General features: G+C 43.0%; 1 protein-coding gene across 2 annotated transcripts in view; it reads right to left on the bottom strand.

The window, feature by feature from the left end:
- Positions 1-24,680, bottom strand: part of Armc3 (armadillo repeat containing 3) — an 82,254-nt gene that overhangs the window by 25,794 nt on the left and 31,780 nt on the right. For both annotated transcript variants that reach the window (XM_052728856.1, XM_052728857.1), the window contains exons 8-9: positions 18,229-18,381; positions 18,030-18,135 (exon numbers count right to left, since the gene is read on the bottom strand). In XM_052728856.1, the coding sequence (XP_052584816.1) occupies positions 18,030-18,135; positions 18,229-18,381 (259 nt within the window). The remainder of the gene's footprint in view (positions 1-18,029; positions 18,136-18,228; positions 18,382-24,680) is intronic.

The following is a 24,680-nucleotide window of genomic DNA, read 5'->3' as shown; positions in this document are numbered from 1 at the left end:
GGGTCTCAGTCTCAACCTGATTTGGTTGCATGTCTTTGGAGCATGTCTTTGAGGGGTTATCTTGATTCTGGTAATTGAGGAGGAAAAATTTGATCACTATGGGTGGCACCATTCCCTGGGCATGGAATTCTACACTAGATGAGTGGGGAAAGCCACCTGGGCACTAACATTCATGTCTAAAAGCATAGCTGTCTTCCCTTGACTGTAGGTATGGTATGTCTAGCTGCTTTAGGTTCTTGCTGCCTTGGCTTTTCCACGGTTGATGAACTACAACCCCTAATACTTGACAGAGGAGTCATGTGTTTTGGCTAAAGCATGCTTGTGATGGTTAAAGATTTAAAACATTTGATGGGAGGGGCTGCACTGCGTTAAGCGCCTGAAAAATAACCCTATGTAATAAGATAACAAGCACACACTGGCCCTAAAGGACCCACAAAGGCCAGACCTGCCAGGGCTGTCATCTCAGCTATGGGGACAGCAAGGAGTTCAAGGCCTGTCTAGACTATGAAGTGAGTTCAAATTTAGCCTTGGCTACTTGGTGAGACAGTCTCAAAAGGAATGAAAGTAAAACAGACAAAGGGGTCAGGAAATATAGCTTTGTAGTAGAGTACTTACCTAGCACTTAATGTGGCTCTAGGTTCAATCCCCAGTAACACAAAAACACATTAATAATAATAACAACCGCTATTTACCTAAGTCATGTTTATAGAAGTCATCAGGACAACAAAAATTTTTAAGGCTCCAATAACACAAACATCTCAAATTTGAACATCTTGAACTTATATTGGATATATTCTTTTTCATTTAGGATAGTATCATAAAAACAGATGGAAAAAAAAGGTAAATCTGTCTGGTTTAGCCATCAGTGTCCCAGTGCATTTAATTTGGTAACATCATCTAAATCTGCTTACTATGAGGGATGACCTGTGTCCTCAAAGTTGTAACAACTGTCCTGTCCAGCACAGAGCAGATGACAAATGAAATCTAGGTAAGCAGACAGTGGTCCTCAGGGAGAGTAGGCTATCATGACCGTACAAAGGAGCTCAGAAGGAAGAGAACAAAGCCCGGGGTTAGTGATGGGCTGGCAGGTTTGACCCACAGGCCCGCCTGCCTGTATCCTTGGCTTACTAGGCCAGTCCTTCTGACATATTTGCTGCCTTCCAGGAGAAGGTGATACCCAGTTTCACTTCCACGCTTTTTCCTGCTCTGAGGATCCCCTTAATCCTTCCTACGACACCTTCCTTTCTTTAGGAAGATGTCACCAAAATTGACTTGTATAAACATGCTGGAAGGCCCTCCATCTGAGTATAGTAGCTAGGGGTCTGTTGTTGGGATTGGGGGGGGCTCTTTGGGCGTCCCACCACCCAGCTCCCACATAAATCACACATGGATGCTTATTCTTAATTATGAATGTCCAGCCTTAGCTTGGCTTAGTTTCTAGCCAATATTTCTTAAATTATATCATCTACCTTTTGCTTCTGGGTTTTTTCCCATTCTCTAACTTCTGTTAAATCTCACTCTTACTCCGTGGCTTTCTGTGTAGCTGGGTGGCTGGGTGGCTGGGTGGCTGGCCTCTGGAATCTTCCTCCTCTTGCTCCGTCTTCTCTTCCTCTCTTCCCAGATTTCTCCTTCTATTTATCCTCTCTGCCTGCCAGCCCCACCTATTTCTCCCTCCTGCCTCGATATTCAGATCTTTATTAGACCACCAGGTATTTTAGACAGGCACAGTAACACAGCTTCACAGAGTTAAACAAATGCAACATAAACAAAAGTGACACACCTTAAAACAATATTCTACTACAGGGGTCAGTGTTTAGTTCCTTTCCTTGGGATAAAATACTCTTACGTGGTCATTTGGTTTTATAAATAAGGAAGATTTTACACTTGACCTTAGTCGAAGAACTGAAAAACAACAAATAAGAATGATTTAGAGCCGGGCGATGGTGGCGCATGCCTTTAATCCCAGCACTCAGGAGGCAGAGGCAGGAGGATCTCTGTGAGTTCGAGGCCAGCCTGGTCTACAAAATGAGTTCCAGGAAAGGCACAAAACTACAGAGAAACCCTGTCTCGAAAAAAACCAACAAAAAAAAAAAAAAAAGAATGATTTAGAGCTTACAGTTTTATCAGGAACTTCTCGTATTTTTACTTATGTAGTTTTACAGCTCAAATACTGAATTTTAAAAAACTTTCTGTTGCATCTATATTTGCGTGTGTGTGTGTGTGTGTGTGTGTGTGTGTGTGTGTGTGTGTGTGTGTGTGTGTGTGTTCATGTACACATGCCAGAAATAGAACCCAGGGCATTACACATGCTTTCCCACAGAAATACCTGCCAACTCCTGGAAGTTCAAGTTCAATGTATTTTTCTAGTTGACACACACTGGAATCTTTTCAAAACTCCTCTTCTTTTGAGTAAGTTTTCTTGACACTCAACATAACCCAGCTCCTCATGTCAAATGCTTCAAATCTGTAACCACTCGAAGCATGCCTTGCCCAAGATACATGATTCCATTGTTAAGTGGTAGGGATTTTCATGCTTGGAAAACTAAAAGAGCACACCTCACTTTATTTTTTCAATTTCTCATGAAAACAAGAAACCAGGAAATGGAGCTGGAGAAAGAGCTCAGCACTTAGTCAGGAACACTCTCTACTCTTGAAAGGACATGATTCAACGGCTCAGACCACCTGTAACTCCAGGTCCAGGAGACTGACTGTCCCCCTCTAGTCTCCAAGAACCAGGCATTCAAGTGGTACACAGATATACATGCAGGCAAAACATCATACACAAAAATAAAATGAAATAAAAATAATAAAAAGACTCAGCTTATATTTGAAAAAGAAAAGGGAGGAGGAAGAGGAAAAAAGAAGAGGAGGAGGAGGAAATTAAGAAGTAGTGGGTCGAGACTAGGGATTTCCATAAGGAATGCCTGAGCTCCCGGGCCTTGTGCTCAGTGTTGGCATTCTAAGGCAAAGACGTGCCTCCCTTGGTCTGTGAATGGCTGCCTTCTGCTCCTTTCGTTGCTCTTTAGAAGACAATAAAAGAAGTACATAAAAACCTAGCTGCTTAAAAAGCCCAAGTTTCTGGCGCACAGGGGAAAATAACTTTTACTGTGCTGAGCAGACCAGCCTCCCAGAGATAAACCAAGCTTTCAGCCCGAGGAAGAAAGGCACACATCGGACCTCCATCCTCTGCCTCCAGTTCATGTTCTGTGTAACTCTGAGAAACAATCACTAAAATGAACTTGCGGCAGGAAACCAAACCCTTTTTGCCTAAAAATAAGCTAATTACAGTGATAGAAATATAATGCAAAATTTGTAGATGAGAAATTTGCATTCATCATGCTTCTTTGAAACCCATGATATTGTTTTGCTTTTTTGCTGTTTTTAATGTGGACATCCAGAAACTGAAGGCTGTCATAGTTTAAAAACATATTTCAGTTTTCTTAACAGCACAGCATTATCCAAGCAAGTGAGACAGAAGTCAAACTGCTGTATTATGAAATCCAGAATTATAGGGCCATATGTCACCACAATAGTTAGAAAATATTTTCTGATATTTACGATCATTCGTCGCCATCCAGTTGGAGTTTACTCAAATGAGTTTAAGTATAAATTTAAAAAACACAAGCTAACAACAAATATGGAGATGACTAAAAACATCTGTGTGTGTGTGTGTGTGAAGAACAGAGGTGTGGTCTAACACGACAGTGTAGCCAGCCTCACCAGGTCCTGCTATACCTCCCTCTACCACTATTTCTCATCTCGATCTCTTTTTCCTTCCTCCTCCAACTAAATCCAACATGATCCTCACATGGATTAGCACCAGTACAGAAGGTCCACACTCACAAATGGTCCTTGACTTACAGTGTGAGTTGGGATTTTTCAAAAGTGACCGGCATTCAATAGAAAACATACTACAGGTTTTCAATGTGGACATTTTACCAGGTTGGCAATATATCAATACGTGCCATAATCCATTCCTTCTCATTCCCTGCCCTCTTTCCTTCCTGCTTCCACCTGCCCTCGCCCTGGTACCCAACAGTGTGCTGTATCATGAGGCTGTGATGTCACGTGGGTTAGGTGCATTAACTGCATTTGGACTTAATTTCAGTTTTCAATAGATTTGTGGGAGTATAAGCCCATAGTGAAGTAAGGATCATCAATCAGTAGGTCCTAATATGTCTCGTGCTCTTTCAGCCCTTTCTCTATCTTACTGATAATGCAGTATTTTTACATTCTAATCATATTGCTTCCTCCAAACTTTCACAGTTTCCCACTGTCTGGATAAAGCCCAGATCACCCACACAGCTTCCAAAGTTCTGCATGCCTCGCTCTGCCTCCCCCTCCCCCACCCCCATGCCCCACTCTCTCCTCTCCTGTAGCTCTCACTGTGTCTTGCTACACAAGCTCTTCCTACTTCCAGCTCCTTCTCTTCTGGGTAATCCCTTTGTAGTTTGTTACAAATGGCTTTTCCTCAAGAAAGGGTTTCAAGATCCCCAAACTCAGTTCTTTTTTAAAACCTGAACTTGAACCTTTCTTAAACACACCCATTTCCTTTTGTTCAGAAAACAAGGTTTTGGCACAAACACAATCAAACCTAACAAAATATATTTATTTCACATTTGTCATGGAAATCAACAGTTTTTCCACTGGAGCTCTCCAAACCTACAATCAAATAAACAAACCAACAAACAAAAAACAAAACAAAACAAAACAAAAAAACAGCAAATCCCCTCCCCCCAAAAATGGATACCAAATTTCACTAAGCAAAAAATTCAGTTACACTCATAGCATCAACTGATGGCTTACAATGCTATTTCACATGTATGTGTTTACACTGATGTTCCCTTTGCCCTGAATACCATTCCCATCCCTCCTGTATTTCCTCCTGAAGAACTACATCTCATTCAATAGCTGTTCAGCTGCTCTGTGCTCTGTACTGTCTTGGTACATCACCCCCTTGTTAATCACCCCCTCCTCTGTGGTGGCTGCTGCCCACTGCAGGCTTCTTGGAGCCAATGTTTACCCCTTATTTGATTTGTATCTCCAGTTTTGGGGGGACCAAAATATTTTTAATGCTTTGGATTAACTCAGGGTAGTGAAGAAAAGTTTTGGGTGGGTTGAGAAGGGACGATGAGGGAGAGCCAACGCAATGGGATGTCTAGGCTGACCTAGGTTGAGTTCAGTCCGTCCAGTCCTCACCACAATGCATTGAGACAGCTTTTAGATGAGGTTAAGTCATGGAATTTTACACTTTAAACAAAGGATATCTCAGGAACCTGCTCGTTTCTTATACTGGGGAATCGCTGTCTTTGCAAACAATGATTCTGTGTGTGTCACAAAGCTACACCGTTTGGTCCTGGGACTGGATCTTTCTGCTGGTTTGAGAGTCCTGTTCAACAGATCTGTGATGGCTGGTTACGTGAATCAAGGGTGACCTTGGGCATTCCGGAAATCTGTTTAACAGAGCCCACATACAGGGTAATATGTGGAACGGGGTGGAACAGATGGTAATGTTGGCGATAAGAATCTTGTTTGTTAACAGTGATTACAACCATCCCCACCAGCGTGACTTGTCATATGTCTCTGAGTTTTGTCGCACCAAGGAAGACATGTTGGCACAGCCAGGTTTCAGTGGTGGAGAGAGGTACACTCGGCATGGTGAAGGATGGCACCTGCAGCCACGCCAGCTGACAGCAGTCCTGCGCAGGGGCAGTGCTGCACCCACTGAGAAGCAGGCAGTGGGACAGCTCCTGGTTACCACAGCCGGAGCTAGAGTGCAGAGAGCAGGAGTCCTGACTCGCTCTTCCTGTACCTGCCAGTTTTTAGTGATCCGGAAAGTGAGGTGTTGGGCTGCAGAGACGGCTCAGCTGGTAAAGGTGAGACTCGAAACCAAAAAGACGAAAAGTGTGGTTCGCTGTCCATTCCAGAGTTGAAAACAGGGATCACCTGGCCACAGCCCTCGGCTTCAGAACGCTGGCACACACACACACACCCCGAACTGCAACTGTACACCAGGGCTGACAAGACCAGCCAAGAAGAGTTCTTCTTTTAAATAGTGTTTAAAGAACCTTTGGCTGTAAAGGGGGGAATCACAACTGCAGGCATATGCTTAAAATGAAAGGTTTTAGAGTAGAAGATGATTATTGGAAAGTAAGCATTAGCCAAAGACTCAGGAAAATAACGATGCAATAAAGTACTCAGAGATGTGTGTGGAAGCCAACTGTTTGTATCATAATGATCTGCCTTAGGTGTTGCTCCAAGGCTTCCAGAATGTTCTTTTCATACAACTTCTCTGGCATTATGGTTTCTATGCAATCTATGAAGAACTATGTTCACATGTTCTTCACATGGTTCTGGGAAGAACTATGCAGTCATAGGCTCAAGCGTGCTAGCCCAGCACTTCCACAGACAGCCCAAATTGTTTTTGTTACGGATTTGGAGGCAGTCAATCAAAGTCTAAGGGAATCAAATGTAATTTTCTTACACAGAGTGACGAGGGGGTCTTTATTGACCTATCTATTCGATCACAATTCTTCACTTCCCTCATGCCCACCACCCTGTGTTTCAAAAGCCAGACTGCTCTGCCCGTAATTAACTACCTGCCACGGGAAGAGAACAACTCTCTTCATTTTACATGGTTGCCTGGTCTCCTAATAAAATAGGAATGATGGCCAAGGTGTTTGGCTGCTCAGAATACAGTTACCAGAGGTTGCTGTTTCTCCTGGAAATCAGTCTATAATATCTGTAAATGAGCATCCTCCAGTAATTAAAGATATCATTTTATTTTCTTCATAAGGACACTGAACGCTCTGGTGTGACTGAAAAAAAAAATGTAAATCCCCAGCACCGAGCTATGTCCCTCTTCCTTTATTAGTTCCATACAGGTCCCTGGGGCCCCTCTTAAGACCCCAGGACAGCACTTCTCCTTATGATGCTGTGGTACTTTGTTTCACTTACACTTCTGTCACTTTTGAAATTAATCTTTTAAGATGACTGCTGTGCTGATGCTCCCTTGTCATCCTGGTGCTTGGGAGGCTAACATGGGAGGATTGGGATAGCCTGGGCTACTAAACTGTCTCAAAACTGAAATATAACAGCTGTGTGTTGACATCTCCCGGACTCAAGCTCAAGGAACACAGGTCCCCAAGGCCTTTTCTCTAGCCTTGCTGCATTTCGGCAGCGGGAGCAGCATCCTACCCAGAATGCACTGGGAGGAGGCCCTGATGTGATTAGAAAAGGATCCTAAGCTCAAAGAAGCATTTTTAGATAAATGACGGGATACCCCAGAGAGGGAGGCCCGTCAGGCCCCCAATGGAAGTCATTTCTGGAGAGAAGAGCCAGGATCACTGCCAAACCGAGCGGCTCAGAGGTCCAAACCAGTGGGCAGTCTACAGTCCAGCTATTATTTCCTAGCTGGGAAAGAGACAATTCAGAAAGTGTTCACAAAGGGATTAACAACACGCACAGAACTACAATCCTGACCGTGTGACTTTTAATCCATTCTCTCTTCACATTTGTCATGAAGGGGTTTGTTTTATCTGTTTGCTTGCTTAAAGCCTGGTTTCCTATAGCCCAGGTAAGCTTCCACCTCACTACACAGTCAAAGATGACCTCACACTTCCGATACCCCTGTCTCCACCTCCTCGGTGTTGGGATTACATCATGTCCGGATTATCACAGTTTCCAGCATTGAGACAATATTTTCTGTGACTGCCTTCCCTCTCCAAGAAGAGCAAACGTAGAGTCTGCTTGCTTCACTTTGTCGTTGTTCAAGGAACGAGGGGAGGCAGAGAAGACAGGAGGGAGGAGAACAGAGATGAGAGAGAGGAGTCTGAGGAGAAGATGGAGGGGGGAAGTAAAGGGAAAGGACTAGAGATACAGACTAAGTTCTGCATAGAGAACAAGAGCCTCCCACACTTGCTGAACAGCGGACACGGTGGGAGCCAAGCTGCAAGGGTGGGGAGATGAGCCGGGCTCCACAGGGAGGAGGGACAGGCTGCATCTCAGTGTGAGTGTCCTGCCTACCTCTGGTAACCTGGGGAAGTACCATGCCTCTACTTGCTCAGGAACAAATGCACGTGACGAGGACAAGGACAGCCCTTCTCACATAAGACTGCTGTTGGATCCAAAGATAAGCTCCACTGGGGTACTTAACTAAACACCTGCCAATATCTGCCAGCCACCATCAGCAGCAGAATCTAATATCTATTAGCCACTAGCAGGAGGATTTTTTTGTGGCTCATGGGAAAAGAAGACCATATTTCACGGTTTGCATGTGAGGATGAAACCTTCATTTTTCAGACAACTTTCCAGCCAGACAGCCAAAATAAACCTGCAGGACTAGAATTGAGGCTTTTCCACCATCAGATCTGAGGCCTCTCCACGGAGGTACTATTAATCAGCAGTAAGGGCTTATTCTCAAGTGAAGAAGAACCGTGGTGAATGATTAATATGAAAAGTCAAGGGTGAATACAAACTAACATATAGGTTTAAATAGGCTTCAAATTAAAAGAGAAATAATCTAAGGCTATCCAATCTGTTTGATAATTTCCTGTGGAAATCAGTAATGCCAGAAACCAGAGAGTACCAGCAACTTTAAAATGTTATGCAAATATCAGCCCTGCTCTGTAGGTAATAAAAGCAGCACGGATAATTTTCTAATTGAACATTTTATGAGATTCACTGAGCCTCACAAAACTGGTAGCTAATCAAATTCAAACTGTTTGTCAAGGTCTGGCAAGTATCCGCCGACGGAGTAGGCACAGGGAATCAAGCGCTTTTATTGAAAGCTCAGTTTCTCCTTCTGGGGGCTGTTTGACCCCAGTATGGTTTTTCCCCAGCCAATATAAGCAAAGTAATAGCAAGATTCGACCATGTGGACAGGAATAGAGAAGCTAAGGGTGGACACGAGAAACAGCCACTCAGGAAATTGAACAAAAGGAATACAGGAATAATTCATATGTGTATCGTGAAGATTCTTTCTGTTTTACCACTTAAATACAAAGGACTTTTGTTACTTCATTTGTTGCAAGTGTGTGTGTGTGTGTGTGTGTGTGTGTGTGTGTGTGTGTGTGTGTACCATGGCATGGGTGTGCAGGTCGGAGGGCAACCCTTGGGAGTCATGTCTCTCCTTCTAGGTAGGACCTGGGCATCGAACTCAGGACATCGGGCTTAGTGACAAGTGCCTTTTCCTACTGTCAATCTCAGGGGCTCTAGAGGATTTCTAAAGTACCAAGCTCTTTCAAATATCATCGCTAGTTTTTTTTTTTTTTAAGAAAAAAAAAGGGATCATTCTTCAGCCCTCCTAAACCAGTTCAATCTATGTCGACGGTCACTTATATCGGGAGACCGCCAAGGTTCTAGAATTTCACAACAGATTTACGCAAGAATTTTTAAATAATCTTTTCTGTTGCAATGGGATTCATTAGCGTCTATTGCTCAAACGTGCTGTGGCTGTCCCCGTGATGACACAGAGCGGCAGATATTCAGTCACCGCTAGGGAAGAAAAAAAAAGGGGGTGTCAAAACATTGTGCAATGCCAGCACCTCGGAAAGGGACAAAGACAGACACACACATCTGCTAGCCGTGTATTTAGCAGTATAATACTATCGCAGTGAAATGCTTTCCAGATCACAATCTTTTAATAATGTTCCAAAAATATTATTTTAGGCTCACCAGAGTGTTTCAAATTAAATTAGTGTGTGTTTCATTAAAACACAGAGCGAGCCCCTCCCCCAACCCCCCTCCGGAGCCGCCACTAGGGGGCAGTGGGAAGACGCGGTTCCTGCCGCTGTGGGTGAAGGGGAATCGCTCAGAAAACCTGTTTCTTAAGAAAACCCCTACGCGACAAAGACAATAACTGCGCGGCTTGGGCTTTAGGTCCCACCCGCACATCAAACCTATGCGCTGAGTTTGCGTCTTTCTCCGGTCCTTTCGATGGCCAGTGTTTCTTCAAGTGCTCTGAGTCCCGAGACCACTTATCCTAAGTGAATTTGAGTGGTGCCGAGAAGCGGGTCTAGCGCTAATTCTCAAAGGACGATCGCGCACAACTACAGCCATCTCGGAAGGGTGTGCAGCCTCCCTCCCTGCAAGAGATGCCGCCGAGGGAGAAGGGAAGGCGTGGCGTGTGGCCACTTTTAACAGATGTGTTTTCTTGTATCCTCGTCTTCAAAATAACCGGTCATCACTCACTCTGTTACAGCCATCATTCTACAATAAAATATTGGCGACTCTAAGGATAATCAGTCCCACATCTACACGTTAAAAGACATACAAAGGAATGGTAAGATAAACACAGCATATTGTATTACCAGCCCCACCCCCAGCTTTATTTAATTGGGTGGTGATTTTTTTAACCTCAAAACACACACACACACACACACACACACACACACACACACACACACACACACACACACACTCTTTCTGCACGGGCCAGAGATGATTCCCACTTCAGCGCAGACCATCTCTGCCTAGGTGACAGGACTATCCTAGCATGGCCACTGAGTCCTGGCTTGTCCTGAGACGTGCCATATGAGGTACTGATTTTTGCTATAGTATATAAAATTCTATTCTGGGGATGCATTTAATTTTTTTCTCCACATATGATATGGTTTTCTTAGACATGATTACTCAACACATAATTTTCGTGGACATTAAAGAGGCATTTACCTGCCTTCCTCCAGCTTTATTTAATGAGCAAGACTTTTTTTCTTTGTTTCTATATTAGTCAAGAGAAATTTTGATACCAATAATACAAAATGACCAATCATTCATATTGGCATGGATATACAGTCGAAGCTATTCGAAAGTTAACAAAGCACTCGGGCATACGAGTAACGTGGGGCCCTCTGTCCCCGCATTAGCCCCTTGGGTCAGCCTCTTACTCATCAGCTCTTGTGGTCTTGGCCAGAGGTCACACAAAAGTGGAGCAGTCCCTAGAGATGAGCTTGTCTCTGCTGTTGGGAAGGCTTGAGGTGGCCCAACAATTAATTATTTTCTTTAAGTGACCAGTCTATATGCTATAATTCAGAACTGTCTTGGGTTGCTGCTCTTGTGGACAGTGGAGAAGCTATACAAAAGGCTGAAAATTTTACAGGGGAGTGGGAAGGAAGGGGTCCTTAAAACTATCTTCAAGGAGAAAAGGTGGGATGGCTATGCAGAATCTAGGGCAGTATGGCTGGACACACCGTTATCTGTGAAGATCGAGCCTTAGTATCAGATTTCATTGTCTTTTAGGTATTAAAATTGTTGTAGTTATTGCTTGCTATTTGCTAAAATGGTGCCTTTTTTTAAAAAATGGTATCATTTTAAAATGCCCAACCAACATGTATACTTCCTTTCAAATCTTGCTGTGGTTTATCAAATGGGTAAATTTAGTTACCAGTGCAAAGGGAAATGAAGGTGGCTGAATCCTTTCCATTCTGGGGGCAGCTTTGAAAACTCTGCTTCTGATCAGATCCAACAGATGGCAGTGACGTTATAAATTGTTTAAACTAGTCTCATTACACATAGGACCAGCCACTCAGAAGGCTGTCAACCGCAAATCATTCTCTCTGCACTTGCATAAATTATTTAAAAATTTGAAATGATTAATTGGGTAGCAAAGTACAGAGTAAATAAAACATGAAACTCAACTGAAGATATTTCCTACATCCAAAAATTAATAGCTTCTCATTTCCAAAAATCATTACATGCAGAGGACTGTCGAGTAGAGTAGCAGCATACCAAGAAAGGACAGCCGTGCTGAGTTAGCCAGGGGCTGCTATTCCCACGCCTTCGCCACGGCTGCTGCTTCTCCGCTTTCACCCACTCTTCCACGCGGGCTAGTTCCCACCTCTCTCATTCTATTTCCGCACTTAAGACAATGTCTTTCTCCTTTCATTTCTAACAGGGGACTCTGGCAGCTTGCCTTTCACTGCCCTTCAGATAAGTACTTCGGTTCCTGTTCCTTGCTTCTTACTCATTAGCCTTTATTCTGCAGAAAATACGGGGCCCAAAGTGAGAACAGAAGGCTTTTAGAGGAAGGCCACTATTGACTTCAGGGTGGCTTCTGTGATCCAAACATGCTTTCCCTGAACATGACAATGTTAAGTGTGCAGGCGGCTTCAGTTTTCTGGGTGGTAAAGAGCTCTTTGAAGCAGGTAACAACTTTAAATTAAGCAGGCATATCCACAGCAAAGCTAACATTCACAAACGAGTGAATAGTTGGTAATAACACTTAAGTAAAACAACGGAAATGTAGGTAGCATAATTAGTTTCTACGTGATTTTATTACCTCAAATACACAAACAACTTACATTTACGTAGGCAAACTATGCCCATTTTACTGTTTATTAAAATAACCATTACGTCTCTTTACTTGATCCAAAAGAGTTATTAACCAGAACTCAATATAGGAAGAGATAAATGTCTTTACTAAAATACTAGCGAATTTTGTCAAATTGAAATTTTTTTTTTTAAAAAAAAGGCCAGGCAAACACGTCTTCCAATGCCCATCATATCATTTTTACCTATGACTACGTTTTTAAACATTTGCTTAACTGTCACACTTTTAAAAATCACCCATATACAACTGAAACTTATTAAACAAGCTTCACAACACACAAATCTATAGAATATATACAGCGAGAGACTAGAAAAACAAGTGCTTGCTTTCCTTCTAGTTCAGTAATTAAAGTATACTTCTGATACTGCTATCATTGTTTGCAAGTTTAAAATAAACTGTGTAATTGGGCTAATAAGAAATCTGGCCATGAGTCCAGCTCAAGTTGGATCTAACAAGTTAGTAACAACTTCTTGAGTAAAGCCTCAGGAAATACCTCTTCTCAGTTTGTGTCTTCATATAATGCTATATTCTCATCCTCCCCCATCTCTGTCTGTGTGTGTGTGTGTGTGTGTGTGTGTGTGTGTGTGTGTGTGTGTGTAATATCTAAATCCATACTCTCTTTTGGCAATGCAATACCAGGTATAGGACGCCCAGAAGGAAAAAGGGGGGGGGTAGCTTAATTTGATTTAAATTTACTCTTGGTCAATAGTCTAGTAGCATTTTCCTTTCAGTACAATACCCACTTTCTCTAGAAGGCTATTCCTGGGAGCCAGATCGGCTAAAGACTGGGGAATGAAGTCAGGAGAGTAACTCTTCCCTTTAACTTTTCCCTTTTAATGTGCTAATAGTTGTGTCTAAAAAACATGATTTAAAAAAAGTTATGATTTCTTTATTATGTTACCTTTGAAAGCAAACCACATGAAATGCTACAAAACAAGCAAATGTCTTGAAATTGGTATATAAAACAAAGATTACTTCTAGTTTCAAACTCCCATTTATTAGTAGTGTTCCACTTAATCTTTTACAAAAAGGAAGACCAAAAAGAAGTTCAAATATAGGCTTAAACTATTCTTTATTTTTTCTTTTTTAAGTGCTTTTTAACTATACACCCACATCCCAATATCAAAGACGGTGCCTGACTCGTCTTGGTGGTCTACATTTCCAAGATAACATCTTGTATTTTGTTTCCACGGCTTCTGGTTATAGAAACCCCAGGCTCTTCTGTTAAGGAACTGGGGGCTGGCTGCTGCTGGCTCCCTCTTCCAATGGTCTCCGACAATCCTCTGGAGCATTTCTCCAGGCTGACTGTCTTTGTCCTCATTAAGAGCCACTGCTGCTCCAAGTTTGGACAGTTCTTTAGGCTTCCTTGATCCAGGTCTGACGGAGACAGCAGATGTCTTCTTCAGAACTGCCATGGCAAATACAAACTCGGAGATCTTGGTAGGATTTTCTGGAGATAGGCAGACTGCTCCTCGACCCCCACTGGAACTCCCCCTCCCTTGGCAAAAGAAATACTTTTCCATGGGTTTTCTCTTCTTCAGGTCCTCCAGCATTTCCAGTTTACTGAGGCTCCCAGGCTTCTCCTCTCCAGTTTTCCCAGCTGCCATTTCCCCATCACATCAAACTTCCCATTTTTCACTTTGGGTTCATTTTCATTTTTTTTTTTTTTAAATCTCTTGCCTCCTCTCCCACCCCCACCTCTCTCTATCTGTGGGACAGTGATGTTCTAGATGCTTGGAATGTGTCAATGAATAAAGAGAGAAAGGCTGCTCCCTCCACGGACTATAAATAGCAATCAAGCCCACAGGTGAGCCACTGCCCGCCCTGTGGGCGGGCAGTGTGTAGCAGTGTTTCAACACTAGCAATGGTAGACTGCTTTCCCAAGGTGATTTGAACAGTGACTGACTTGGCTTTCTAGAAAAACATTCTAGGCAAGAGGAGTGTCAGTTCAAAACGCTCCAGGCAAAATACTTCTGGAACTGGAAAGAACTTCTAGAACATATTTCACGGCCCATTTTACTCTTTGTAAAAGAGTTGTTTTCGTCAACAATGATAATTTGTAATGCAGTAAGTTACAGTCTCATTTACGAGACCTTGGCAGGTGGGCTAGAAAGGGCCTCTGAGAAATTGGAGCATGTACTTGAGAAGCACACACTTGAGAAAGTCCTTTATGGCTTTCATATAAAATTGGATAAGGCTAGTTACCTGGCACCCAGGCTTCTGATTCACAGGATGGCAGGGATTTCAAGGGAATTTTGGCAGGGAGGAAGTTACGGAGTCAGCTGGACAGGTCCATGCAGAGATTGGAGATGAACAAATGCAATCTTCCAACAACGGGCCCAGGGAATCCTTGGAATCCCCAGGAGGCCATTCCCCCAGAATCTGTATTCAGTGAGGGCTGAGTGGCCCCATGCCCCCTAAGGGTCCTTGGAAATAGCACCACTGAGAACTTCACAGTCACAGATTCAACCTGGCTCTCACCTTCCCCACCCCCTCCCCCCACCATGGCCTCAGTAGCAGGATAAACAGTCAGAAGGGGAGAACGGGAACAGTTTAGAACCAAACTCAAGCAGTTTCGTTCAAACTCATTACAAACCATTGGAAGTGTTATTCTGTGAAGAAATAAAGTTTGAAAGGCCCAGAAACCTTGGGTGTCCATGAAGCCACATTCACAGAGACCACCTAACAGATAGCACCCCTGTGCTGACTAAAACACCTTAACCCTGAAAGCCTTCCACAAAGGGGCCTGGATGGGCTTGGTATCGGCTGATGCCTCTGAGAAAGTCTCCCATCTATACAACATTGTTACAGGTGAATGTGTTTTCAAGTGAGAAACAAGACACATGGTAGCCTGAGATCAGATATATTAGATGAGAAATTAATTTATAGATAGGTTATAAAATTCCATTTTTAGATCATAAAAATTTGAATTAGAAATTCATTTTAGGCACATTAAGATGTGACTGTAGGAGACCAGACATCTCAAGGCACACCCACAGTATTTAGGCCACCACAAAGCATCGTTACAAATTAGGTTAGAAATGGGTAGGTGTTCCAGCAGCTCTCAATGCACCTGGATTGAGCGCTGGCATTGCCTCCCTCCTTCACTGTGAGCCACAGAAAGTGATTAGGAAAACACAAACTCAGCTGCCCCAGCAGCAGAATGGCTCATGCTGGGAGAGTCTTGGTGAAATAGCTTGCTTCCAAAAAGGGGATTCTGTGGACCCCAGGAAAGCCAGGTTTATGCTAATTGATGTTTAAATACAGTCAGAGGAGAAGACATTTTCTATTAAAAATAACCAATCGCATTTACTTCTGTTGGATTTGACTTTAAAATCATTGAGTTATTAGCATTCTAGAAGGATCTCCAAGTTGGCCTGGCTGGCTTCCCTGTTTTTGGTTGACTGTAAGATCTTTTCTGACTCCAGTTTTCAGCATCTGCTACAAATATACCAAGACTGACTCATTCTAAAAAAATATTTACTTCAGGGTTGGAGAGTTGGCTCAGCAGTTAAGAGCACTTGTTACTCTTGCAGAGGACAGTGGTGTGATTCCCAGCACCCACACCTTGGCTCACAACCAGCAACAACTCCAGTCTCAGGGGGTCCAAGGCCCTCTTTTGACCTTTGAGGGTACTGGTCATGAATGTGGCTATGCACACATATATGCAGGCAAAACACTCATACATCTATAATGATAAACACATCAACTAAAAAAAAATTGCTCTCAAAAATATTTTTAGCTCAAAAAAACAAAAAACAAAAAAAACTATACAGATCTCTCTCAAAGAACACTAGTAAACCCCTTACCAAATACAATCGAGAAAAGGTCGAAGGAATGGAGGGCACTCCTGATAGGTGAGGAAACTCTGGCCTCAGATTAAATTACACAGATGAAGTGGGTTGTAGCAGACAAGTCCCTGAGAGGACTAACTGCCTCCTAACTCCTTCGCGTTTATACAGAGCTGTGAAATCATAGAAGCCAGACTCATATCAAGGCATGCATACACTCTGGAGGCCTGTTAAAAGTATTTTAGATGATACTTAAAACCAAGTGGACGACAGAGAGATTTTAATGGTGCTGATAAAACTTCCTGAAATGGTTGGGCTGCTGTCTTCAGATCATTGCTTCCTGTGTCAGGGGCATCCTGAAGGCCAGCGCTTGGGTGGAGAGAGACAGCCGTGGCTTGGGAAGCGAGTCCCACTGCCTCTGACGGAGGAGCACCCTTGGTTTGGATGCCTCTGCTGCCAGGCTTTCGGGGCATAGATTTTAGTCACTCCACTAACAGCTAAGGAAATGCTTGCACGGGAGTAAAGAAAGAGACTATGTGGGGGGAAGAGGAGGATATTCTTCAGTTAGACAGGGCAATTTGAGCCAGAACATCACATACATAAAAGGATAAGAAATAGCTGTTAGTTGCATACTAAGTAAGATGCATGGAGGGGAAAGGATTATCTTATTTATGAAAGCTGAGTCCAGGAGATTCCTATCTTGCAAGGCTGTGTTACCTTCTGTGGTGAAAGGAGCATGACCTTTGGAGTCTGACAGACATGGGTTCAAGTCTCCAGCTCAGCTATTTACACATAGACAAACCCTGGAAAGTCAGCTAAGATTTCAGAGTCTTGGTCTCATTGGAGGTGGACTATGTAGATAATTAATTTAAAAAATAATTACAAAACACATTCCACAGTTTTCCCAGTTGGGAGAAATCTCCACACCCCCCCACCCCACCCCCACCCCTTCGTGTCCATTGCCTTTAGTTCACTTTTAAACCGCTCTCATTTTCTCTAATGTCTTTAAACTCTTTCACATTTAGCTATTGCTTTTAATAATGTTGTCAGGAATATTTCTAGCATTGCTTACTTTCATTTGCACAAGAACTGAAAGGTGTAAGAGTTTCTAGGAGGGGCTGGGGAGATGGTTCCCTTGGTAAAGCCATGAACATGGGGTCCTGAGTGTGGATCCCAGCATCTATGAGAAGTGCCAGGCATGGTTGCACACGCCTGTGATCCCAGTGCTGGGGGAGAAGAGAAAGCAAGGATGATCCCTGGAGTTCACTAGCTTTCTTATCTTGCTAGATTGGCAAGCTTCAGATTCAGTGGGAGACTGTCTCAAAAAAAAAAAAATACAGGGAATTTGGGCTTGAGAGATGGGTCAGTGGTTAAGAGCAGTGGCTGTTCTTCCAAAGGATCCAGGCTTGATTTCCAGCACCTATATGGCTGCTCACAAGTGTCTGTAATTCCAGTTCTAGGGGATCCAGTTCCCTCTTCTGGCCTCTGTGGGCACTGGGTATGCACATGGTCCACAGATATACAAGCAGAAAAAATACTGATACACATATCATAGTAAAAATTGAATAAAACCAAGTGGAAAGTGATAGAGAATAATACCTGGACTCTATATGCATCTGTACATACGGCATGTAAACACACACACACACACACACACACACACACACACACACACACACACACCACGGAGGAGCAGTACACACACAAAGACTTAACTGGCCAACTGGGTATATAATGGTTCAGAGTTTCTCAACAAAATCCAGTATTTGGGGAAATAGGCCAATCAGATAACTACTTTCATAAGAGACCCTGGAGAATAACGAAAGTCAGATTACCTAAAAAATAAGAATCAACTTAAAAGCCAAATGTCACCGTCAGGATGTGCTGCCCAGTGACGTCTCTGCACTTACTTGGCATTGGCGGTGCTGTTGGTGGTCAGGTTTGCCAGGGCCAGGGCGGCTGCCTCCCTCACCTCCTCGTTGTCACTTTTGAGCAACTGAACTATCTGTGGAATCCCTACGGAGAAGCGAGTGCAAACCCTGAGTTCAAACCCTCCCCCACAGCCCGGAGCGCAGAGACTTCAAAAATGGCAGTCTCCGGTTTACTCACCTTGGGTGTTGAAAAAATCTTTGCTGCTGGAGTTCTCGCTCATGGCTGAAATGGCTTGGGAAGCAGCAATCTTGGTTCCATCGCTGTCGGATCCCAGGAGGGTCACCAGGCATTTTTCAACCTCTTGTTCATGGAAAACTTTTCTGTTTTCAGCTTTCGTAAACCAAAAGGAAAAGCAAGTCAGAACTTTTCTGGTAAAAACTGTATTGCTATTTACCACTTGATAGAAAAATATAGGCCATTTGCGAACTTTAATGCTCGAGCCTGAACTAAACAGAATGTGGACCTAGTTAACCTTCAGAACACAGCCAGGACACAAAGGAAATGATGGGTGCCACATTCATTCCGTGTGCACCCCTCTGCTGTGTGTCAGTGCTGTGGCAGGGAGCACTGTGTGCCGTAAGATGTTCACATTCAGAAACCGTAAGCACTTAACACTCGTCACGAGCTGATTCAGCTTTCAGTGTTCACACAGGCTCCCTCCGCCGCGCATCCCCCCCCCCCCCCCCACACACACACTAATCACAGAAGCCCAAGTACCTGATACTATTTTAAATATACAATGCACTATTAAGACTGCCTACAGTGTACAGATCAGAGAACTGGATACTCAAGACTCCAAGAGAAGAGTAGAGGGGAGAAGGAAGGAGAAATGAGTAGTAATGTATGGTACTGCCTCTCTTCTCTGTCACGTATTCCCCCCCCCCCCCAAATAATTGTACATGCTCAAATAGCAAAGGCTACAGAAATCACATAGACATAATACAAAACAATGTCAGAATAATTTTGCTTTTGAAAACACTTATGATTCTATGTCCACATCATAACCACCCCCTTATAGAATATTAAATTTCAGCAGGGCGGCGGTGGTGCATACCTTTAATCCCAACACTCGTGAGGCAGAGCCAGGTGGATCTCTGTGAGTTCAAGGCCAGCCTAGTCTACACAGTGAGATCCAAGACAGGCACCAAAACTACACAGAGAAACCCTGTCTTGAAAAGGAAAAAAAATTCAAACCAATTGTGTGTGTGTGTGTGTGTGTGTGTGTGTGTGTGTGTGTGTGTGTGTGTGTGTGTGAGAGAGAGAGATATTGTGCACCTCAATAAACTTATCTGGGGGTCAGAGAACAGAACAGTCACTATATTAAACATAGGGTTAGGCAGTGGTAGCACACGCCTTTAATCCTAGCATTCTGTAGGCAGAGATCCATCCGGATCTCTGTGAGTTCAAGGCCACACTGAAACAGAGCCAGGTACGGTGACACACACCTTTAATCCCAGCACTTGAGATCTCATGACTTGCTTGGGAAAGACACATGCCTTTAATCCCAGCACTTGAGATCTCATGACTTGCTTGGGAAAGACACATGCCTTTAATCCCAGGAAATGATGGCATGAAGCAGAAAGGTACATAAGGTGTGAGGACCAGGAACTAGAGACTTTTAAACTTTCCAACAGTTCAGCTGAGATCCATTCAGATGAGGACTCAGAGGCTTCCAGTTTGAGGAAACAGGATCAGCTGAGAAGTTATCAAGGTGAGGTAGCTATGGCTTGTTCTGCTTCTCTGATCTTTCAGAATTTACCGCAAGATCTGCCTCCAGGTTTGTTTTTATTAATAAGACCTTTTAAGATTCATGTTACATTTGTGTGTGATACCAGGGGCAGAACCTTATGACCCTGGACCCACTAAGCAAGTGGTCTGCCATGGAGGCTTACCCAGCCTGAAATCCAAAGTGATTTTTGTTTGTCTCTGTCCTTTAAACATTTTTTTCTCTTGTCTTAGGTTTTTTTTTTAAATAAATGCCAATCTCATAGCATACTGAAGGAAGAATCTTGCCAATCTAAATTAGAACATCAAACCAGAAGATTAAATTTAGAATACTAAGGTTATTTCTGTGTTCTGCTCATTCTAAAATTTACAAAATTTCATGTTCTACTTCATTCTAAATTTTACTACCATTTAAGAGTCTGAAAAACATGTTAAAACCTGGGGTCAATGGCTCCAGAGACTGCCGAGGGAAGAAACAGCTGAGAAATAATTCCTTGCAAGGCTACATTTGGTTTCTTTAAGATACTTGGCTGTAGGTCTGATTCTCCATCATCGTTGTAAAGCCTGAGGAACGTACTCTTGACAAAGTCCGTTCTCATGGCCAGTAGACAAGACTGTAGGGCTCTGAGGTCTGAGTACCGGAAGGATCTGCTACCCCAGACACTGATAATACTTTAGATTACAATCTGCACGACATGGCAATAATTAATTACTTAGACGTGTTTTAATTTTTTTCCCCCAGAAATATTTTCAGAAACCAACACTAATGGGGTCTCCACTGGAAAGTTCAGATCGGCTTTCTCCTGATCTTTCTCATGATCTCCCATGCTCTCTCTCCATTGCAGCAGTATCCAGTCATGTCCGCAAAGACTTTCTGGCCTTGGCTCCGCCATCCCTAGGCGATCCCAAGCAGGGGGCCTTAGGCAGGTAACCAATCAGGAGCCGCATCCTGGGAGCCCATCAATCCTGACAGGCTTCAGGCTGGTATCTCATTAAAAAGCTTCAGTTAATAACATTGAAAGTATGTGGTTTCTATGATATTTTTAAATGCATGAAGTCATTATTAGTTTAAAAAAATACAGAAAATTTTTCCAGAGACTGACCACATTTAAAAAAAAATGGCTTAGTCGTATCATTAAGCTTTCCCTGATGGCTCTGAATCAAATCCTAAACAGAACACTCAGCATGGAGTCTATCAGGAAAATCTGACAAGATACAGTAGTAATTAATGTGAAAAGATCAACTTTTGAGCACATAATTGTTGCACTCATAAATTCAGTATATATGTAAAAACTGGAAAGATTAAAAAAATAATTTAAGTAAATACTTTGGGCAATTAGATTTTTACAAAATAATTTAAATAAACACTGTGGGCAATTAGTTTCTCAACCCTGCTGGGAATATTCTCAAAATCCAGCTGTGTTCACCAAACCTCAAAAGTGCTGACTGCAGTGTGGCTATAATAGATTTAAAAGATGAATTAACATATTAACCAAGTACTTTCACCGAATCTCTATGCCAAAAAGTATCTGTGCTTTAATTATGCAGATAATAAAGACTCTAGACAGTTACATTACTAATAGAGTAATACTCTTTGAAAATAACACTCAGTGTGCCGACATAAAGCAGGGTGAGGCGGGAGCCAAAACCAAACTCTCCTGTAATGCTTGTCCTTGCCCAGTCTCCGGAGTGGCCATTCCCTACCTTTGCTTGCTGCTGAGATATTAGCACCAGCCCATAAAACCATCGGAAATTAATACCTTCCCACCCTCCGACTGCAGCCAGGTCAAAGGCATGCTGACCCTGCTTCCCACAGTGGGAAACGCGAGCCAAACCTTTAAAAATGAGTGTCACTTGTTTACATGTCTCATCTGTTTTTGACAATGAAAACACACACACTTATCTAAAAAAAAAAATATTGTAATGAAAGAAGATAAAGTACAGTCACATTTTAAATTAATACTGATAGTAGCTTTGTTCTTACTAACAGAATAAGGACAAATATCTGTCTAAACTTACTAATGGCACTTTCTAGCTAGGGAAAAATGTAAACTTCTACCAAATTATTTACTTTCAACACAGAAATACTAGGAAATAACTTTGTTAATCTTTGTTATGTTTGAGGGTTCACCAGTGTAACCAAAATAATAATGCATGTCTAATGAATCTGACAGATGGAAGTCAGGACTATCCACAAATTAATATGAAGCACAGACAAGAAATATCGGTAGGGTGTGGAAGAAGAGTGGTCTATTGTTAGGCACACAGGGAGAGGTGACTTGGGCTTGTGGACAAGTAGACAGAATTAATACCCCAACAAGAAGTAAATAACCCAGCAAGAGAGGAAGGCACCACCCAGTCCTCCAGCAGAGGCCCAGGAAGGTTGACCCTGGCCCACCACTGCTTAGATTGAACAGTTCTGTAACAAATGTGGCTAAAGGGCCAAGTAACGGCCAGTGCTTTGCATCAGAAGTAGGTTCATGTTTGTGGATTTATTAAGACAGAAAGTGTGAATGTTTATAAAATCATCTCTTTCTCTAGGCTTTGAGAACCAAGAGTGAAGTTTTCAGGTCAGACATCTCCTAGTCTGAGAAAATCAAACCACCTAGGCGCCTACTAGATTTGAAGAACCACTTGAGAAAGATTTCTAGTGTCCCTATTGTCATTAAAGGCAGAGTTGACTCAGGGAGAACATGCCAGAAAGGACAAAGGAAAGTTACCAGCCAAATCAAGTAAGCAGAACTGTAAATATATAACTTTAGAGCTGGCATATAGCTCAGCTATAGAGCACTGGCCTAGCATGTTGAAGAGACTGGTTTGGTCCCCAGAACTGAGAGAGAGGGAGACAGAGACAGAGACAGAGAGAAAGAGAGAGAGAGAGAGCTCATTTTTTTTTCAAGACCAACAGTCTTAAGAGTTGTGACCGGAGCCGGGTGGTGGTGGCGCACGCCTTTAATCCCAGCACTCGGGAGGCAGAGCCAGGCGGATCTCTGTGAGTTTGAGGCCAGCCTGGTCTCCAAAGCGAGTTCCAGGAAAGGCGCAAAGCTACACAGAGAAACCCTGTCTGGAAAAACCAAAAAAAAAAAAAAAAAAAACCAAGAAAGAGTTGTGACCGGAAAGGCAGATGCTGACAGAGTTGTAATGTACAAGAGTACTCCACTGAGTGATGTTAGAGTAGATGGAAATCTTACCCATTCAGAAATAAACATTCTAGTGGGCAGTGGAGGTTGATTCTCATTCCAATGCTTGCCTAGTATCCCATTATAGCAAAATCAGATTATTTGAGTTTATGCATACGTTTTAAAATTTATCATAATAGAGATCTATAGAGGTCCTGTGCAGGAAACTGGAAATATGTTTAAAGCAGAATGGGCTTTACCCACTTAAATCACCCAAAAGCACATTTGTCAAAAGTCTCAGAGTTAGGATGATGGTTTGTAGGATAAAGTGGTTGCCACACAAATCTAAGGACCCAAGTTCAGATCCCCAGAGCACACAGAAAGTCTGGATGCAGTAACACAGGTCTCTGTAGTCCCAGCACGCCCCCCCCCCCCCCCTTGAGGAGATGGGAAGAGAAGACAGGAGAATCTTTAGACGCTCTCAGGCCACCTAGCCTGGTGCACACAGCAGCAAACACCTGAGGCTGTGCATTTCCCTGCACAATGCTCTTGTGATACACATGTGCTCTCACACATGTGTGCGCACACACATACACACAGATACACACACATGCACACATATACATGCATAGGCACATGTGCACCCACACAGGCACACACACACACACACACACACACACACACACACACACACACACACTTAATCTTAAAGGTCTAGAAAGAGAAACCAGTTATTTCATTGACACCTTGAAAAAGAATAGAAATAGACATTCTGATTTTCCTTCTGACTCTAACCATTAGTCTTTGGATTTGGGGAAATCTCATTTCCACCCATTGCAAAACATGGACTGCAATGGGTGGAAATGAGATTTCCCCAAATCCAAAGACTAAGGACCAAAACCAGAGTAAATGAATACAAAATCATAGCCTAGCATGAATCGTGACCCGCAGAATACAACACAGCAGAGAGACAGGTCAAGTTCAAATCCAACCAAAGTGTGTGTGACTCCATCAGATGAACACTAACACTGAGTGAGGGTGTGCCAGCTTAATCATGCTTGTCCTCGCTTTCCCCATTTGGAGGCTATAATCTGGGAGACAGAGACTGCTTCAGACAGACAGTCCATGATATCTTTGAGATTACGTGCAGAATAATGTCCATATTTAAATGTTGGCAAGCTTACTCTGATCAGATTCTCAAAGAAATTCAAGACTCCCCTAAAGCCTGAGTTTGGGCGTAGTACTTGCATGTGCCTGGAAGCCATAAGGCTTGGAAGCCATGCATGGAAGCCATAAGAAGCAGCAGGCAGAGATTCAGCAGGCATGTCGGAATTCGAGACGGATTTAAGACTTGCAAGCAGAGAAGGAAATGGTGTAGACATTAGTCATAAGTGAGAGTTCTCTGGGAGATTTTAGAAGGAACGAGACAGGAGACCGGAAGACAAGCTTAGTATTGAAATGAATGAAATGCTAAGGGTTTTGGTTGACAACTGGGAGGAGAGCTAAGTGAGAGACGTGTTCTAGAAATGGCAAGGAAGACAAGTGTAAGGAGGAGGTGACCATCAACAGTGGGTGTCCCACAGAGTTAGAGCTTAAAAACAAGGAAGATATTTGTTTAAAGGATACAGTTAGTATTTTATGCCAGGTTCATGTCAAATTCTACAAGGCTGCTTTGCGATCAGTGGGTTTAGCAATGGCGAGAAGCTGAGGAGGTGGAGTTATTTTAAAATTAGCTTGTCTGTCAGAGAGGTTGACTAAGAAAAAAGAGAGAAGACGATCACGGGG

Source organism: Peromyscus californicus, unplaced genomic scaffold, assembly GCF_007827085.1.
Source record: "Peromyscus californicus insignis strain IS unplaced genomic scaffold, ASM782708v3 Scaffold_8__1_contigs__length_139910024, whole genome shotgun sequence".
Lineage (NCBI taxonomy): Eukaryota > Metazoa > Chordata > Mammalia > Rodentia > Cricetidae > Peromyscus > Peromyscus californicus.
The sequence above is the reverse complement of the archived record's forward strand: the minus strand, read 5'-3'. Positions and strand labels throughout refer to the sequence as shown.